Source organism: Pan paniscus, chromosome 4, assembly GCF_029289425.2.
Source record: "Pan paniscus chromosome 4, NHGRI_mPanPan1-v2.0_pri, whole genome shotgun sequence".
NCBI classification, from domain to species: Eukaryota; Metazoa; Chordata; class Mammalia; order Primates; family Hominidae; genus Pan; species Pan paniscus.
In genome coordinates this window covers 69354143-69374757 of record NC_073253.2, presented here as the reverse complement: position 1 = coordinate 69374757, position 20615 = coordinate 69354143, and the positions used below count along the sequence as shown (strand labels likewise).

The 20615-nt window shown below is 39.6% G+C and overlaps 1 protein-coding gene across 1 annotated transcript in view; it reads left to right on the top strand.

The window, feature by feature from the left end:
• Positions 1 to 20041, top strand: part of C7 (complement C7) — a 75122-nt gene extending 55081 nt beyond the window's left edge. Inside the window, exons 14-18 of the mRNA XM_003810975.6 lie at positions 178 to 310; positions 7799 to 7990; positions 12151 to 12241; positions 15122 to 15306; positions 16790 to 20041. Coding sequence (XP_003811023.1) covers positions 178 to 310; positions 7799 to 7990; positions 12151 to 12241; positions 15122 to 15306; positions 16790 to 16971 — 783 coding nt within the window. The 3' untranslated portion in view covers positions 16972 to 20041. The remainder of the gene's footprint in view (positions 1 to 177; positions 311 to 7798; positions 7991 to 12150; positions 12242 to 15121; positions 15307 to 16789) is intronic.
• The last annotated feature ends 574 nt before the right edge of the window (positions 20042 to 20615 follow it).

Sequence of the window (20615 nt, the reverse complement as noted above, 5' to 3'; positions counted from 1 at the left end):
TGGTGGTGCTAGTGTTATTGACTATACAGGGGAAAATGTTTTTATAGACACTTTTCTGAATCAATTAAATGTAGCTTGCCTGATGATTATGATTTATAGACCAAATATATGTAAAAAAAGTTTTGTTAATGCAAAATAGACAAACTCTTTCCTTTTCCATCTTTTACTTTTGTTTAGGATGAAGGTACAATGTTTCCTGTGGGGAAAAATGTAGTGTACACTTGCAATGAAGGATACTCTCTTATTGGAAACCCAGTGGCCAGATGTGGAGAAGATTTACGGTGGCTTGTTGGGGAAATGCATTGTCAGAGTGAGTGGCGTCAGTTGTATATAATTTAAGATGAGAAAATTACATGGAAGAGAATGAATCAAGATAAATAACACTCACCATATGGCCCATGTGTTGGCCTTCCTTTCCTGTAAGTCTGACATGATCCTGTTCAAGTTTTAGGAGCGACTTGAATAAGCCCTCCGCCTTCTCTAGTTGGTAATGTCCCCATTCAGTGAGGTCAATTTCATTGCAATTTAAAACTTTCTCGTGCAAATTAAAGTAGGCCAGGGAATTCTCTTTAGATGAAGACCATTAGGATATTCTTTAGAGTTCAGTTACTCAGGATGTACCACAATCAATCAACTTGCTTAAATGCTTTGCCTCCTGTTCTGTTCGGATAGAGGCATCTGAATAACAGCATCTGCATGCTGCACCACCCTAAAACTACTCTGGCTTCCATCTCTCTTGCAATATAAGTTTGTTCAGCAAATGAATAGGCCGAGCTGCAGTGATACATTTTTCCTAAATCAGTTGCTCTGTGCTATATGAGGAAAGCCCTAGTGTACACACACACACATACATATATTTCTCCCTTTGGGAATATACCTATTGTGAAATTTCTGAGTAATTGGGTATTCATACATTGGGTATACATACATTTAGATTTAGTGGAGGCTGCTAGCCTTCCAAGTGGTTGTACTGATTTACATCTCTAGCATAATCTGATAAATCAAGATTGCTTTTGTCCTTACTAACACTTGATAGCATCAGACACAGTGGTGAGCGTATAGTGATATATATGTATATATTTTTTGGAGACAGAGTCTCACTCTTTTGCCAAGGCTGGAGTGCAGTGGTGCCATCTTGGCTCACTGCAACCTCCACATCCCAGGTTCATGTGATTCTTGTGCCTCAGCCTCCTGAGTAGATGGGACTACAGGTGTGTGCCAACACACTCTGCTAATTTTTTGTATTTTTAGTAGAGACAGGGTTTCACTATGTCGGCCAGGCTGGTCTCGAAGTCCTGAACTCAGGCAATCCACCCATCTTGGCCTCCCAGAGTGCTAGGATTATAGGTGCGAGCTACTGTGCCCGGCCTATTTTTATATTTTTTCTAATGACTAATAATGTTAAGCTTGTTTTCATATGTTCATTAGCCATTGGTTATATTCTTTGGAGAAATGGCTGTCCATGTCTTTTGTCCATTAAAAATAATCGGTTTGTCTGTCTTTTTCTTATTTTTTAATTTAATTTAATTTTTAATTTTAATTTTTTGAAATTTCCATAGGTTTTTGGGGAACAGATGGTGTTTGGTTACATGAGTAAGTTCTTTAGTGGTGATTGTGAGATTTTGGTGCACCCATCACTCAAGCAGTATACACTGCACCCAGTTTGTAGTCTTTTATCCCTTACCCCCTTCCCACCCTTTCTCTCTGAATCCCCAAAGTCCATTGCATCAGTCTTATGCCTTTGCATCCTCATAGCTTAGCTCCCACTTGTGAGTGAGAATATGCAATGTTTGGTTTTCTTTCTTTTTTTTTTTTGAGATGGAGTCTCTCTCTGTTGCCCAAGCTGGAGTGCAGTGGCACGATCTCAGCTCACTGCAACCTCTGCCTCCTGGGTTCAAGCATTCAAACAATTCTCCTGCCTCAGGCTTCTGAGTAGCTGGGACTACAGGTGCACACCACCACGACCGGCTAATTTTTGTATTTTTAGTAGAGATGGGGTTTCACTATGTTGGCCAGGATGGTCTTGAACTCCTGACCTCGTGATCTGCCTGACTCGGCCTCCCAAAGTGCTGGGATTACAGGCATGAGCTACCACGCCTGGCACAATATTTGGTTTTTAATTCCTGAGTTACTTCACTTAGAATAATAGTCTCCAGTCTCATCCACGTTGCTGAGAATGCCATTAATTAATTCCTTTTTATGGCTGAGTAGTATTCTATCGTATATATATACCACAGTTTCTTTATCCACTCGTTCATTGACTGATGGGCATTGTCTTTTACTTATTAATCTCTCTCTCTCTTTCTCTTGGAATCCTTAAGCAGAAACAAATGAAATAGAATATGAATATGAATATTTGCTAGTTGGGAGTTAATAAAGCTAAAAGTTTGTTCTTTGAAAAGATTAATAAGAAACTTCTACTTGAAGGGCTTCTTTTCCTTTATTGTGAACCGACTGATGAAATGTCTGTCTTTTACCTTGACTTTTCAAAGGATTTTTTTTTTTTTTTTGAGACGGAGTCTTGCTTATCACCAGGCTGGAGTGCAGTGGCGTGATCTTGCCTCACTGCAACTTCTGCCTCCTGGGTTCAAGCGATTCTCCTACCTCAGCCTCCTGAGTAGCTGGGACAACAGCCGTGCACCACCATGCCCAGCTACTTTTCATATTTTTAGTAGAGATGGGGTTTCACCATGTTGGCCAGGATGGTCTTCATCTCTTGACCTCGTGATCTGTCCGCCTTGGCCTCCCAAAGTGTTGAGATTACAGGCATGAGCCACCGCACCTGGCCAGGATATTTTTATTAGGTAAGACATTCTAAGCTAGCAGTTATTTTTTATTTTATTTATTTATTTATTTGAGACAGAGTTTCATTCTTGTCTCCCAGGCTGGATTGCAATGGAGCGATCTTGGCTCCAATCTTTACACCATATTTTGGCAGTTCATGTGTATACACTGCACAGACTATCACGTTCCCTTCTACACAGGACTAAGCAATCTGACAAATGATAACTCTGTTTGTTACACAAAATATCATCCTGTATTTGGGTGTGCTGTATTTATTTTTATCCTGTATCACCAAGCATTTCCGAACATAGTGATCAGTTTTACCCTCTTGTCATCTTCTAAATTTCACTTAGTGTCTTTTAAAGTAGGCCTTATTATTAACAACTTTAACAAACCCCATCCTGTGGGACAGAGACCTGCGTTTGTGGCTTGACAGAGACCTGCAGGCCCAGTAGTGCTGGGGTGGGAAAAGGGTATTATTAATTGTTTTTTGCTTTTGGTTTTCTCCAGCAACTTTACTCTGATGTCTAGATATAATTTTCTTTATATTTTTCTGGGCTTTTATTGAACCTGTGCTTTAAGTTTTTTGTCAGTTTTAGACCATTTCTTGACCATTATGTCCTAAAACATTGCTTCTGTCCCATTCTTGCTCACTTGTCCTTATGGGACACAAATTATACATTTTTTGGACCATTATATTTTTTAACATCCTTTTTTTGTTTGTTTTCCATCTTTCCCCCCTCTGTTTCATTCTAAATATTTTCTTTTTCTTTTTCTTTTTTTTATTTGAGATGGTTTGTTTTCCAGGCTGGAGTGCAGTGGTGCAATCTCGGCTCACTGCAACCTCCGCTTCCCAGGTTCAAACAATTCTCCTGGCTCAGCCTCCTGAGTAGCTGGAATTACAGGCATGCAGCAATGCATCTGGCTAATTTTTGTATTTTTAGTAAAGATGAGGTTTTGCCATGTTGGCCAGGCTGGTCTTGAATTCCTGACCTCAAGTGATCTGCCTGCCAGGGCCTCCCAAAGTGCTGGGACTACAGGCATGAGCCACCGCACCTGGCCTCATTCTAAATATTTTCAACTGACCTATCTTCCAATTTATTAATTCTCTGTATATTTCTGTATAATCTCCTTTTAAGAACTCTATTATAGAGTTTTAAATTTTATCAATTTTATTTTTCAACTTAAAACAATTATATATATATTATATATATATATATATATATATTTTTTTTTTTTTTTTGAGACAGATTTTACTCCTGTCACCCATGCTGAAGTGCAGTGGTGCGATCTTGGCTCACTGTAATCTCTGCCTCCTGGGCTCAAGCAATTCTCCTGCCTCAGCCTCCTGAGTAGCTGGGATTATAGACGCTTGCCACAGTGCCCAGCTAATTTTGTACTTTTTAGTAGAGACGGGGTTTCACCATGTTGCCGTGGCTGTTCTCAAACTCCTGAGCTCAAGTGATCTGCCTGCTTCAGTCTCCCAAAGTGCTGGGATTATAGGTGTGAGCCATCGTGCCTGGCTATTTTTCAACTTTAGAGGTTTCATTTGTCTACTTTTTTACTGCATAGTGAATTTTTAAATTAATAACTTCATTTTTAGAGCAGTTTTAGCTTACAAAAAACTGACTAGAAAGTACAGAGAGCTCCCATCTACTTCCTTACTTCCCGCCCAGTTTCCCTATTAGGTATTAACATCTTCCATTAATGTGGTATATTTATTATAATGAATGAGCCTATATTCTTACATTATTATATTTAAAAATATTAAAATTTTTCACTTAAAAATATAGTTTTTAAGTGATGTTTTGATATGTGTAAACAGTGTGTAATAAGCAAATCAGAGTAAATAACATCAATTACTTCAAACATTTATGTTTACTGTTTTATATTTTCTAATTCTCTGTTGTAATTCTCCATCTTGTCATTTAAAAAAATATATTAATTTCAGTTGTTTCAGGGCCTGTATCTGTTAATTTCATTCTTTAGGTACGTCTGTTACTGTAAGTCTGTTTCTATTGTTTTTTTTGGTTGGAATTTGGTCAATTCTTGTCTTTTTGAATGTTAAATTAGTTTTAATTGAATGTCAGACTTTACGTATGAAAATTTAAAAATTGGATGATGCTATCTTCCTCTAGAGAAGACTAACTTTTGTTTATGGCAACCAGTGAGGCTGGCTTATGTCTGGGTTATCTCTATTCCAAGGATGTGGCCATTAAGGGATTCCAACTGAAGGTATGGGCTTTCTACCTGGCCCCTTCTTTTTGACAGGACTGGACTCTAGTTTTTAAAACCCTGGTCCTGTGAGACTGCTAAAAGCTGTTTATCTTTTTAGCCTCTGAGCTATGGTTTTCTCTTCAGTTTAGCAGCCTTTCAGCATATTTTCTTTTTTTTTTTAATTTACTAATACCTCAAGGAAAAATGTGTTACCAAATGTAAATGTAATCACCACATTAGACTTCCCTTCTCTCTGAAATCTTGGACTTTTAAACTTGCACTGCCTTGTTAGTGCTCTGATTCTTTCAGAAATAGTTTTCCTTTTAATTTTGTACAGTCTTTCTATTTTTTTTGTCTTGGTAGGAGATTTAATGTCACAACAGCAAACGCATTAGAAACAAGCAGATTCAATACTAGATTATGAAGTTTTGGAAGGCATAAGATGTGACTTGTACTTTGCTGTGTCCCAAGCAGTGCACAACATATTTGGCAAAATATAGGCATTCAAAAAGTGCTGTGGATTATTGTATATATTCATGAGTATTAGCTCAATTTTGCTACATTGATATATCTCGTAGTGATGAAGTCAAAGCCTTCAGTGCATCCATCAAATGCTGTTTTTGAATGAATAAATGAATGAATGGGTTTTCTGATGACAGTGCTGTAAAGATACAGCAATACTTTGTAGAATATTGTCCAAAGTCCATTAGGGATATTAGCAAGATTTTTTTTTTAATCATGAATTCTGACTTGCTGTTTATACTATGTGTGTTTTTTCTTTTTCTCTGTTCTTTTTTGAAGTAAGCTATTTGAGCTAATGAATGTAATTGAGTAAGAAAGAATACAGATGAAAAGTCAGGGAACACTGAACACTTTTATGTCTGCAAGTTTAAAGGTGGTGCTTTAGCTGGGTGTGGTGGCATGTGCCTGTGATCCCACCTACTCAGGAGGTTGAGTCAGGAGGATTGCTTGAGCCTAGGAGTTTTTAATTTTTTTTTAAATTTTACTTTAAGTTCTGGGATACATGTGTTGAATGTGCAGGTTTGTTACATAGGTATATATGTGCTATGGTAGTTTGCTGCATCTATCAACCCATCATCTAGGTTTTAAGCCTCGCATGCATTAGGTATTTTTCCTAATGCTTTCCCTCCCCTTGCCCCCCATCCCCTGACAGGCCACAGTGTGTGATGTTCCACTCCCTGTGCCCATGTGTTCTCATTGTTCAACTCCCACTTATGAGTGAGAACATGCATTTTCTGTTCCTGTGTTAGTTTGCTGAGGATGATGGTTTCCAGCTTCATCCATGTCTCTGCAAAGGACATTAACCCGTTATAGTATTCCATGGTGTATATGTGCCATATTTTCTTTATCCAGTCTATCATTGATGGACATTTGGGTTGGTTCCAAGTCTTTGCTATTGTAAGTAGTGCTGCAATAAACATACGTGTGCATGTGTCTTTACAGTAGAATGATTTATAACCCTTTGGGTATATACCCAGTAATGGGATTGCTGGGTCAAATGGTATTTCTGGTTCTAGATCCTTGAGGAATCGCCATACCGTCTTCCACAATGATTGAACTAGTTTACACTCCTACCAACAGTGTAAAAGCGTTCCTATTTCTCCACATCCCCACCAGCATCTGTTCTTTCCAGACTTTTTAATGATCACCATTCTAACTGGCGTGAGATGGTATCTCATTGTGGTTTTGATTTGCATTTCTCTGGTGACCAGTGATGATGAGCATTTTTTCATATGTTTGTTGGCTGCATAAATGTCTTCTTTTGAGAAATGTCTGTTCATATCCTTTGCCCACTTTTTGATGGGGTTGCTTGTTTTTCTGTTGTAAATTTGTTTAAGTTCCCTGTAGATTCTGGATATTAGCCCTTTGTCAGATAGATAGATTACAAACATTGTCTCCCATTCTGTAGGTTGCCTGTTTACTCTGATGATAGTTTCTTTTGCTGAGCAGAAGCTCTTTAGTTTAATTAGATCCCATTTGTCAATTTTGGTTTTTGTTGCAATTGTTTTTGGTGTTTTAGTCATGAAGTCTTTGCCCATGCTTATGTCCTGAATGGTATTGCCTAGGTTTTCTTCTAGGGTTTTTATGGTTTTAGGTTTTACATTTAAGTCTTTAATCCACCTTGGGTTAATTTTTGTATAAGGTATAAGGAAGGGGTCCAGTTTCTGTTTTCTGCATATGGCTTGCCGGTTTTGCCATCACCATTTATTAAACAGGAAATCCTTTCCCCATTGCTTTTCTGAGCCCAGGAATTTGAGGCTGTAGTATACACTGATTAGACCTATGAATAGTCACTGCTCTCCAGCCTGGGCAACAAGACAGACCCTGTCCCTAAAAAATAAAAATAAATAAAAATAAAAGTGGTGTTTTAATAATTTCAGATGGCAAAATATCTAACTGGATGAAAGTTAATGAAACTCTCCTGGTGGAACATCACTAGAGCACATAAATAAGTGACAGCTGTGAAAAGTTTGGTTTCAACAGTAGGCTGGGCATTAGGACTCTATTGGGGTTGTTCATTTTAAGTTGTCACATTGTTTTGAGGGGAGGGGTGGGAGAGGGGGAGCTGTTTTGGTTTTTAGTTATTCATGGGTCAATTACATGCCAGGCTCTGTGTGACATGTCTTTCAGTCCACCCTAACAGTGAACTTACGTCTTCCTCCTTGTCCTCTAATACGAAAAAGCAGAACAAGTGTGTCTGCATCACATAAGACTTTTTTAAAAAGATGGTTTAGGAGAGCAACGACCCTTATATTTTGCTCTCTTTTATCTTTAGAAATTGCCTGTGTTCTGCCTGTACTGATGGATGGCATACAGAGTCACCCCCAAAAACCTTTCTACACAGTTGGTGAGAAGGTGACTGTTTCCTGTTCAGGTGGCATGTCCTTAGAAGGTCCTTCAGCATTTCTCTGTGGCTCCAGCCTTAAGTGGAGTCCTGAGATGAAGAATGCCCGCTGTGTACAAAAAGGTGAGTGGCTTCCGTGTCTATTCAAGAACACTTGTACCCAGGCAAGTGAGAGTCCTTGTGGCGACCTTCATGGTACTGTATCACCATAGCTGTGAGTCATTCCCTCCATTCTTGCTCCTTAAGATGGGGTCAGTTTGTAGACTGAGTAACAGATTTTCTTCACATGGCACAGAAAGACTCATGAAAGCAAGGAAAGGCAAGGATAGCCTGGTGATTCTGAAACTTTTAACTTAAATCATCCTTGTGAAAGATTAGCTTTATATCTGTTATGGTGCCAAGACAATAAAGGATTTTTAAAATCTGTTTTTTGTTTGTTTGTTTGTTTCCTCTAGATTTTTTTCCCCTGCATTTTTCATAAGTACAGAGTTGAGATCATAATTTATTTAAAGTTCTGTATGTTTCATTTTTGGGCTTTCAAAGAGTTTATCAGTATTTCTGAAATTGAAAATTTAGAAAGCATTTTCATTTAACACTTTAAAGCAGACATTATTGAAGGAAAAGTGTTGTGATTCGTAAAATTGTTCTTAATGTGGAAACCCAAAAATCCAGTATTTTAACACCAAGAAAATTAAAATGGTCTTTTAAGAACCTAAGGTAGAAAGGATTTAGAAAGCCAAATTATTTCTTTTTAGAGGTAATTTTAGATGAGATAGATTTGTTTGACAATAACCCCTTATTTATTCTTTGTTTACATTTTTTAAATAAATGGAAAATATTGTATTTGTAACAAAAATGAGAAAGAAGAAAAACTCACTTGCATACTATTTTATGTGATATCATCTCTCTAGTATGTGATTTTTAATTAAATGCTGAAATTTATTTTTAATAGTGAGGATGAAGTACTAGATTTCACAGGTGATGGTGTGAGGGGAATTAGATGTTTATAACTAAGTTCTCCATGCGACAGGGTATGGAGCACTCAGATACTGATAGTAGATATGGGCTGTGATGTGAAGTGGATGAGAGGCAGAACAATAGGCAAGACACACGTCCTTGGAGTGCCCTCCCTGCCTGTTCTGATGTGCTGTTAAGTTATCAAAGCTCCATCTAAGAGGACAGTTGTTTTGTGTTCTGTAAACACTGAAGTATAAACATGAGTTTACTTGCAATATTTAAAGTCATGGACCAGTACTTACAATTCTAAAAATGAAAGAGAACAATATACAGTTGATGAGGTTGCACTTTTGGTTCAAATGAGATTGTAGACTAGTCTGTCTAAAATGCTACTTCAGCTATTTTACAGCACAGTTTGGTATGAAGTTTCATTTACCCAGTAGAAAATTCTATTAAAGTGGGTTTTAATTAAGGATGTTTTTCAGATCTGTGTGTTTTTCTGAAGATGTGAATAACAGTAACTACTTCTAAGTCTATAACAAACAAAAAAATCCAAGACTTACCAGCTTCCAAAGTTGATGTTTTAAAATGTTGGCTGTTCTAGTATTTAGTCTTTTTTTTTTATTGTAGTAAAACATACATAACATAACATTTACCATTTTATCCATTTTTAAATGTATGGTTCAGTGGCATTAAGTAATTCCCATTGTTGTGCAACCATCACATTTTTTTTCATCTTTCCAAACTGAAGCTCTATATCCATTAAACATTAATTCCTCACTTTCCCCTACTGTCCCTGTAGTTAGTCTTGAGGGGAATAAATTTGCTTTTAAAATAGCAAAAGCACATACTTTCGGTGGGCCTTAAGAGTGTGTTTACTTGGTTAACCAAGCTGTAAAGGCAACAAAGCTATGTTCTTCTTAAATGCAAAAATTCTTTGGGCTAGGTAATTCCATCGTGTTTTTTTTTTCCACAAAGACATTATAATACATTTTTTTTTTTTTTGAGATGCAGTCTCGTTCTGTCACCCAGGCTGGAGTGCAGCGGCACAATCTCAGCTCACTGCAAGTTCTGCCTCCCGGGTTCACACCATTCTCCTGCCTCAGCCTCCTGAGTAGCTGGGACTACAGGTGCTCGCCACCATGCCCAGCTAATTTTTTTTTTTTGTATTTTTAGCAGAGACGGGGTTTCACCGTGTTAGTCAGGATGGTCCCGATCTCCTGACCTCGTGATCCGCCCGCCTCGGCCTCCCAAAGTACTGGGATTACAGGCGTGAGCCACTGCGCCCGGCTTGACATTATAATAGTTTAAGCAAACTTTTAAAATCTAAAATTTCAGGATTTGTCCTAAAGTAAATTTTTAACCACAGTGCAGAACTAATTTACATGGCTTGATCATTGACCTTAAGTTTTGGTACATCTAGATTAAGGCTTCTCAACCTCAACGCTATTGGAATTTTAGGTCTAATAATTCTTTGCTATGGGAGCCTCTTCTGTGCATTGCAGGGTGCTTAGCAGCATCCCTGGTCTCTACCCAACAGTAGCATCCTCCTATGTCAATAACATTCTGCAGTTGTAAAAACCAAAGATGTCCCTAGTGATTTCCAGATGTCCCCTGGGGGACAAAACTGCCCCTGGTTGTGAAGCACTGATGTAGATAATACCATTTTTAAAAAATTTCATTTTGGAATAATTTTAGATTTCAGCAAAGTCACAGATATAATTTCTACACACCCTTCACCCATCTTCCCTAATAGTAACATCTTACATAACACAACTTGGTTAAAACTAAAAAATTAATATTAGTACAATGCTATTGACTAAACTATACGCTTTATTCAAATACCTCCTGTTTTACCACTAATGTCTCTTTTATGTTCTAGGGTTCAGTTCAGGGTACTACGTTGCATTTAGGATAATACCATTTTAAAGAGAAGTGTTTTTTTTTTTTTTTTTTTTGAGACAAGGTCTCGCTTGCCCAGGCTGGCTGGAGTGCAACGGCGCAATCTTGGTTCGCTGCAACCTCCACCACCCGGGCTCAAGCAATTCTCCTGCCTCAGCCTCCTGAGTAGCTGAGATTACAGGCACGTGCCACCATGCCCGGCTAATTTTTGTATTTTTAGTAGAGACAGGGTTTCACCATGTTGGCTAGGCTGGTCGTGAACTCCTGACCTCAAGTGATCTGCCTGCCTCCGCCTCCCAAAGTGCTGAGATTACAGGTGTGAGCCACCGCGCCCAGCCAAGAGAAGTGTTTTAATAATGAATCTTGTTATTGAGACTGCTGACCATGGCAGGCATACTTCACATTGCCATCATTTTTACAGGTTTATGAATGCTCACAAGATTGTAATGTCATGTCCAAGGCTCTTGAATTTTCCAAAGTAAGGAAGTATTCCATAGTTTGTGTATTCATAAAAACATATTCTCCAGATAAACTACCTTTATAGATATAGTAAATGACTATCTAGTTTTATGATGCAAAAGTGTATGGCAATGAATTTCATTGTAATAAAGCTATTACGAGGTGAAAAAAGTCAGGATGTTTTTAGATCATTCCCATTGCAATCAGGGATAGCTGAGGGGATGGCAGTCACATTATGCTCTTGTGAGTTGGACCACGGTGTTTACCTGTCAAAACTGAAATGATGACTGAATTGTCAGTTTCTATAAAACACAAAGTTATAGAAAGAATTTTATTAACGTAGTTACCTCTAGACATTTATTCACTGTTGAGGGAGACCAGTTAGACATTCATATGTAAGAGGTTATTGTAGATCTTCTCGGCACACCAGGGAGTTCTCCATGTATAAGGCAAGTGATGTTGCTGCTTTTTGCCTCATTATGGGCACAGCAGGCAGAATGCAGTCCAAACAACAAACAGTTTATAAGCACCAGCTTCTTGAAAGGGAGCCACTTTATTGTCCTTGGATTCAGACCAATGTAGAATTAAATGCTGCCTGGGCCAGTTTGTTAAATGTGTGAAGTAGCACCAACTTCCTAACTCTTTTTACTCTTAATTTTCTGATTTCTTAGGTGGGCATGTTTTAGGGAGGCATGAATATCCCAATGTATAAAAAGTGCATGACAAATATAAATGTTCACGAGATGGTAGCTATTGCTACCAATGCAGTTATTTGTAATGTGGCTCTAGAAACTCTCTATAGCTTGTAAAATGTATCACACCTTGATTATTATTACTATTGTTACTGTGCAAACGCATTGCGGTTTGAGAATACTACAGACCCTGGTCCAGCAATTCATATAATACCTTGTTTACTATGAAGAAGCTTTTCTCCTAACGACCACATCTCCCTTATCCTTTTTTAGAAAATCCGTTAACACAGGCAGTGCCTAAATGTCAGCGCTGGGAGAAACTGCAGAATTCAAGATGTGTTTGTAAAATGCCCTACGAATGTGGGTAAGTGCCGCCTTTGCTCATTTCTCCGTTTTATTTTATTAATGATAAGGGATAATTTCTTAGATAATAGTGTCTGTTGGATGGAAGGTGTAGCTTACCAAGAGTTAAGGGTCTTTGTTTGCATTTCGATGTAGTCCATCTGCTGCCTGTTATTTGTCTGGGTCACTAGGGCTGACAGCCATGGCAGTAAGCAGTGTTCTAATCTGGCTAGTGGAGAAGGCTGCAGGACTACTCGAGCACTGCTTGTTTTATATATAAAATGGAGCAAAATGGCAAAACTGTCAGCTGAGGATTTAGAACTTTAGAGGATTAGAGGATTAAAACTGAAATTCCTTTGGCACATAAACTCTTAAAGCAATACTGATAGGGAAACAGCAGCTGCTTTTGTTGATTCTTGAAGCATCTTCTCTAGATTTGCATGGTTAAGAATGCCACCAACTTGAAATCATTCCATTGTAGGAGGATATCTCTGAAGTAGTTAATAGATGTCTGTGTCATGGTCCTAGTAGGATAGAGATGGCACAATTAAATTAGGACAAGAAAAGCTTTATTAGCAGAAATATTTACAAAAATGTGAACAGAGGAAAGGAAACTACAAGTCCCATGGCAGTATTCCTAGACTGCTAACAGCTTGACCGTATAGCCATACCCAGGTCCAAGGAGTAAGGAGAGGGGCATTCAGGAAAAACTGGAGACAGAGAGGGCTGTGTGGAGATGGCCCTGAGGAGGAGCTGACACTCTCATTTTAGGGACTTCAGAGATCCCACAGGCGTGAGCCAGGGGCATAAACACCTCAACTGCACTGTCCTTCCTGCCTCGAGTCTCCTGCTAGTCAGTGCTCACCACTGATCAAACCAACTGAAGCTAGAGGCCGAGGAAGTCCACGATGTGGCCCATACATGTCAGCCTCCCAGGCAGGTGGAGAAGAGTGGAAAGTGGATCTGGGGAGGAAATAAGAAATATCCAGCCCCTAGACTTAGTGGCCATTTTTAAAATTAAGAACCAACACATGACCTGGTGCGGTGGCTCACGCCTGCACTCCCAGCACTTTGGGAGGCCAAGGTGGGCCAATTGCTTGAGCTCAGGAGTTCAAGACCAGCCTGGGCAACATGGTGAAACCCCTTCTCTACAAAAAATACAAAAATTAGCTGGGTGTGGTGACTCACTCTTGTAGTTCCAGCTACTCAGGAGACTGAGGTGGGAGGATTGCTTGAGGCCAGGGAGGTTGAGGCTTCAGTGAGCCACATTCATGCCACCGCACTCCAGCTTGGGTGACAGAGCCAGACCCTATCTCAAAAAGAAAAAAAAAAAAAAAAAAAAAGAACCAAAACACTAATTACTTGTTTTTCAATGATTTTGGTTATCAAAACCAATATCCAACTTCTTGAAGCTACAGTGGGTAATTGTTATTATATATAGCAATTTCTGGTGTGAAGAGGAATATAAATAACTAAATGGCGTGATGGAAATGGTGGTCAGCCTAGATACATTCTCATTCTAATATTCTGACTTTGCTGCTAATCTTTAATAATTATTGTTTATTTTGAGTCATTTTCATCCTCTTTCCAACTTCCCGATTTCATTTAGTTGATCTGCAGCTCGTTTTTAATAGTTATGGTATAAATTTCCATGTCATTCCATGGTCTCAGATACTGGCAACAAGGTGGTATTGTAAGGTCTTTACCCTTTCAGCTGTTGTAAGTAGTTCTATTTAAAGTTTCAATAAACAGATGAAAAGATAGATTCAAAACAACAGGATTTGTTTCTGTTTTATAAATAACTCCAAGTAAATGTAGCTTTTGGTAGAAAAGGAAAATATTAGAACTAAATAAAGTGTGTGAATATAGACTCTTTCTGACTCCATCTGGTATACAAAAATGCTGTGTTGTCTAAGGTTTCAGTGACAGTAATGCCCTCCTTGTCTATCAGCATTCAGAAATGTGGAGTTTTCTGATAGTGACATTTCTAAATAGCTATTTTTTTCCACCATTTTAGCACCAATGCTAATGAAGAAGGTAACACATTTTACGGAAATTTTTTTTTTTTTTTTTTTTGGGACACAGTTTCATTCAGTCATCCAGGCTGGAATGCAGTAGTGCAATCTCGGCTCACTGCAACCTCTGCCTCCTGGGTTCAAGTGATTCTCATGCTTCAGCCTCCCGAGTAGCTGGGATTACAGGTGTGCGCCACCACGCCCAGCTAATTTTTATATGCTTAGTAGAGATGGGGTTTCGCCATGTTAGCCATCCTGGTCTTGAACTCCTGACCTCAAATGATCCACCTGCGTTGGCCTCCCAAAGCACTGGGATTACAGGCTCCCAAACTTATGGAAATATTTCTAAACTATTTTGTAAACATAGATACTTTTAAAAGTAGCATTGAAAAATACAGTTTCATCTTCCCGTGATGATTTAGGGTCATCCATTTTTGGACGATGCAGTTTTATGGACATGAACTCTTGGCTGTTGGGCTGGGATGAGCTCATTTCTCCTGCAATTAATGGTCCCATTTAACTATGATCACATTGAATGCTTGGTCTCCACTGGCTTTCTGTCTCCTTTGTCAGCTGTTGCTAGCAGACCTTGCCTTCACATCTAATTTGCTGTACCTGATCTGTTCTAGATAGAACCAGATCAACACTAGATATCTACACTTAGAAAAATTGTGAGCAAATAACGAGTAAACACAAATATCTTCATTTTGAAGACCTAAGTGAGTTGGACCTAGGAATGAAGGGGATTTGAGTTTCCACCTTTTTTTTTTTTTGCTGTGGGTGATAACATCTGGGGGCACTAAGCTCAGAGCATCACTTTTCATTTCTCCTTCTCAGCTTTTACGAAGAAAAATCTTGTAAATAATGTCATTAAAAATTCTTTTCAGACCTTCCTTGGATGTATGTGCTCGAGATGAGAGAAGCAAAAGGATACTGCCTCTGACAGTTTGCAAGATGCATGTTCTCCACTGTCAGGGTAGAAATTACACCCTTACTGGTAGGGACAGCTGTACTCTGCCTGCCTCAGCTGAGAAAGCTTGTGGTGCCTGCCCACTGTGGGGAAAATGTGATGGTAAGGGGCCTTTCATATTTGTAAGTATAAGAATGCTAAAGTCACAGTACTGAGGATTTAAAAAATGTGGTTTCTAGTTTAGCAGTGGGCCGAAGAAGATACTTGAGGATGTTGAAGACTCAGACTGATTTGACATGCACTGACCTCTCCTATACCCCTCACTGGAGAAGGGCACGGATCACAGACCTCAGAGGATAAGATTCCCACATTCCTGATGTGGAAATGTTCTCCCAAACAGGGGTGATTCCATGCCACCTTCATGATTTTTACTCTGTCCTTGTATTATCCATATTGTGTACTCATTTTTTAAAAGTCTGACATAAAAATAACTTTAAAATGAAAACTTTATATCATGTCCTTAAAAGGAGGTATCACTTGCCATAAATACTAGGTAACTATAAAAGTTATATGTAATGGAACTAAATAAAGTTGTGGACTCTAGCCAGATACTGGTCCAACATTGACTATGCTGTTTCTCTGTGAGTTTAGCAAGTGTTAGAGGGGTGTTAAAAACATACTAGCACCAAGCTGACACTTTCTTCTAGAAGTAATCAGACGGATTTGAAGAGAATAGAAGAAGAAGTTACTTTCTCACGTTGTGATTCAATATTTGCTAACACTATGTTTAAGTAGCACTTACAGTGATCTTGAACTCCCCCAAGAGCATGGCAAACCTCCCATGATTTGGGCAGTACTATGAGAGTGGAATGGCTGGGTCTCCAGAGCCAAGTCACTCTCTGGGCTTCCCTATCTGTAAATTTGGGAGCTGGACTCTATGACTTGTAAGTTCTCTGTCGGCTCTTCACTCTCTGCCCTCCTGGCCTGTACCCGCTGGCACCTGTCCCCTCACTCCCTCAAGGTTTGCAGCACAGACTGATGACATACATATGTGACTCTAGCCATGTCTGGGTCACTTTTGGTTAGGTGGTCACCATTGTCTGCTGGCTGACCTTGTTACTCATCTTTGGAAGACTCCTGGCTGGTGTATTCCAACCATGGACTTTCCATGCACAGACTCCTTGCCTCCTTAACTCATTTCTGGTTTGTTTTTTGGGATTTGTAGCCTTTTGCCTGCCATGCTCTCTCTCAAAGCAAGTTAAGTTCTCTTTTTTTCTCTCTCTCTTTGTTTGAATCTTGACTTGGTTCTTTGTTGAGGGCTTCTCATTTGACCTCAGTTGCTGGCTCATATGGACAGCAGCATGTATGTAGGAGACAGTTGAAGAGCTCTTGACTTGGATAAAACCACCCCATGTGGGTCTAACCAATATAAAGCCTGCTACCAACCTCAAAACCTATTTCTTTGGAGTGGAGCAAAATGCCCCAATTTCCTGGTCCTACTGCTTTTCCAGGGGATAATTTATTATATCATTCCAGGCAGGAGCTTCTACAGCTCTGATCACCACATTATTACTTTGGAGGTGATGTTCTTTGACTCCCCGACCTCCACAATGTACCATTAAGCCTCTTTCACTTACTTTTCCAGCTGAGAGCAGCAAATGTGTCTGCCGAGAAGCATCGGAGTGCGAGGAAGAAGGGTTTAGCATTTGTGTGGAAGTGAACGGCAAGGAGCAGACGATGTCTGAGTGTGAGGCGGGCGCTCTGAGATGCAGAGGGCAGAGCATCTCTGTCACCAGCATAAGGCCTTGTGCTGTGGAAACCCAGTAGGCTCCTGGAGGCCCTGGTCAGCTTGCTTGGAATTCAGCAGGCAGCTGGGGCTGAGTGAAAACATCTGCACAACTGGGCACTGGACAGCTTTTCCTTCTTCTCCAGTGTCTACCTTCCTCCTCAACTCCCAGCCATCTGTATAAACACAATCCTTTGTTCTCCCAAATCTGAATCGAATTACTCTTTTGCCTCCTTTTTAATGTCAGTAAGGATATGAGCCTTTGCACAGGCTGGCTGCGTGTTCTTGAAATATGTGTTACCTTCTCTGGGCCTTGGTTTTTTAAAATCTGTAAAATTAGAGGATTGCGCTAGAGAAACTTGAATGCTCCATTCAGGCCTATCATTTTATTAAGTATGATTGACACAGCCCATGGGCCAGAACACACTCTACAAAATGACTAGGATAACAGAAAGAACGTGATCTCCTGATTAGAGAGGGTGGTTTTCCTCAATGGAACCAAATATAAAGAGGACTTGAACAAAAATGACAGATACAAACTATTTCTATCCTGAGTAGTAATCTCACACTTCATCCTATAGAGTCAACCACCACAGATAGGAATTCCTTATTCTTTTTTTTCTTTTTTTAAGACAGAGTCTCACTTTGTTGCCCAGGCTGGAGCGCAGTGGCGTGATCTCATCTCCCTGCAACCTCCGCCTCCTGGGTTCTAGCAATTCTTGTGCCTCAGCTTCCCAAGCAGCTGGGATTACAGGTGCCCGCCACCACGCCCAGCTAATTTTTGCATTTTTAGTAGAGATGGGGTTTCACCATGTTGGCCACGCTCGTCTCCAACTCCTGACCTCAGGTAATCCGCCTGCCTTGGCCTCCCAAAGTGCTGGGATTACAGACATGAACCACCACGCCTGGCTGGAATACTTACTCTTGTCGGGAGATTGAACCACTAAAATGTCAGAGCAGAATTCATTATGCTGTGGTCACAGGGGTGTCTTGTCTGAGAACAAATACAATTCAGTCTTCTCTTTGGGGTTTTAGTATGTGTCAAACATAGGACTGGAAGTTTGCCCCTGTTCTTTTTTCTTTTGAAAGAACATCAGTTCATGCCTGAGGCATGAGTGACTGTGCATTTGAGAATAGTTTTCCCTATTCTGTGGATACAGTCCCAGAGTTTTCAGGGAGTACACAGGTAGATTAGTTTGAAGCATTGACCTTTTATTTATTCCTTATTTCTCTTTCATCAAAACAAAACAGCAGCTGTGGGAGGAGAAATGAGAGGGCTTAAATGAAATTTAAAATAAGCTATATTATACAAATACTATCTCTGTATTGTTCTGACCCTGGTAAATATATTTCAAAACTTCAGATGACAAGGATTAGAAAACTCATTAAAGATGCTATTCTTCAGAATTGTTTCATTTGTATGATGTTTCATTTTAGAGAAGATTTTCATGATGAATGGTTAATGTGTTCTTGCCTGAAGTTTTATGTCTGATCCAGATCTAGCTTTTTGTATCAAAGTGTGCCCTAAGGGAAGATGCAGATATAATATGTTGAAGTTACAAGGAGGCAGGTTTCAATTGGTTAAAAACAATGACATTCAGACATTGCAACTGCATTTGTTAGAGGTTATTACAGAGTTAATTTCTACCCTGGATGGGAGGACACATTTGAACATGCTAGGCCTGGATGCAGACCCTGAGACAAAAGGTTGAACAAGTAATTCATTTGGAAGGAAATACCTCAGTATCCTTCCAATAATTTCTCCTCTTAGCTTAAGCTAGTATGGAGTTAGATTCCTACCGCTTATGTATCACCATGCCCCCTTCCTAAATAATACAGAAGATATGGTCAGCATTATCAAATATCATCAGAGATTGAGGTTTGAAAGAAAGGAAATGAGTAGATGTAACTAAGAGGTTTGAGAAAGGAATTTCAGCAGAGTTATTGAAGGAGAAGTCAAGGAGAGGAGAAGGAGAGGAGCAGTGAATGTTGTCTTGAAGAGGTGTTGTCTTGAAATACTGTATTTTTTTCCTCCTTTTCTTTTCTGAACATTCTTGTGCTGACCTTTCCTCTAGTCCAACAGAGGCATTCACAATTGCCTGTGGAGAATTAGGATTGTCGCAGCAGGAGAGCAAGGAGAAAGTCATTTTTAAGATTAAATTTTTAAAAATGTTTTGAAACTTCCAAAATAAGTTCTTGAACACCTATGGAGAGGCTTTGAGGAAAGTTAAGGGAATGATTTTATACCACAAAAATAAATGGAAAAAGAATAAAGAGTGTGAGAATTCCATCTTCCTGCCCTTTCCTGTGCCTCAGATCAGGTGAGGGTCATCTGGGTTAGAAGGGGATAGAGGCTTGGAGGAGGCAGAGGGCAGAAAGCATTGCTGAGATTAGAGTCATTTGGCCCTCAGAAGGAACAGACAAAGAGAAGGAAATTGGCTGGTGCATTAATCATCACTAGCTTCGGGGAGCTATGTGGAGGCCAAGGCACATCCTACAGATCATCGCTTACCACTCATGAGGACGCTACAAGTTACCTGGGCAGAGAAGGTGCCTGAGAATATTTCCTAATCGTTTTGAGAAGTGCCTTCCTGTGACATCTTATGTATTTCCTAATTGATCAAAAGTAGTGCTGCTTCTCTAAGCCCTGAGATTTAATGAGCCCCATTCAAACTGTTATTAATGTAACCTTCTTTCCCAGTGCAGGATGACTTGTAATCACCTTGAAAGAGAAGGAGGGTTCTTGGTATTCAGGTAGGGTATGGTAGGGATGTGGAGTGCCAAGCAGGAAATCTGACAAGTGACCCCCGGAACTTTGGATTACCTAGCAACTAGCCAGGTAACTGGCTAATCTGATTGAGGGTTGCCCTCTTTGCTGGGCAGATCATGGCTAATCTCAGCTTCACATGAGTCTTGTGAACCATCTAGTTGTTTTGTAACTGCTAAGAGCTGCAAGTGCTGAGCAGCTGGTTTATACAGCATTCCCTGAAACAGCCTAGTATGTGTCCATTTATGTGCCCGGCTTATTATGTGTCCACTTATGTGTCCAATTAGTAATCACTTTTTCTTTCGGTCAAGGTATGTGTATTAATCAATATTTTTTGAACCCGTCCTGTCTCAGTCTGTTTTATGCTGTTATAACAGAATATCACCAACTGGGTAATTTATAATGAGCATAAATTTATTTGGCTGCTGGTTCTGAAGGCTGGGAAGTCCATGAGCATGGTGCTGGCATCTGGCAGGGCCTTCATGCTGCATCATCCTATGGCAAAACGTGGAAGGGCAAGAGAGAGCAAGAGGAAGCAGGGGCTGAACTTGTTTTTATAACAAAAGCACCCTCGTGATAACTAACCCATTCCCGTTACAACAACACAATCCATTCATAGCAGCAGAGACCTCATGTCCTAATCACTTCTTATGAAGCCTTGCCTCCCAACACGTGCATTGGAGGTTAAGTTTCCAACACATGAACTTTGGGAAACACATGAAAACCACGGCACCATGGTTTATCATTATTCTGTGTTTTCTTTATGTTCCTATTCACATTTCTTATACACACATACTCACCCACCACAGGCATTTGGATTATTTGGAGATAATACACACATACTCACACATAATACACACAAACTTACTCACTTATACACACATACTCACCCACCACAGGCATTTGGATTATTTTCAC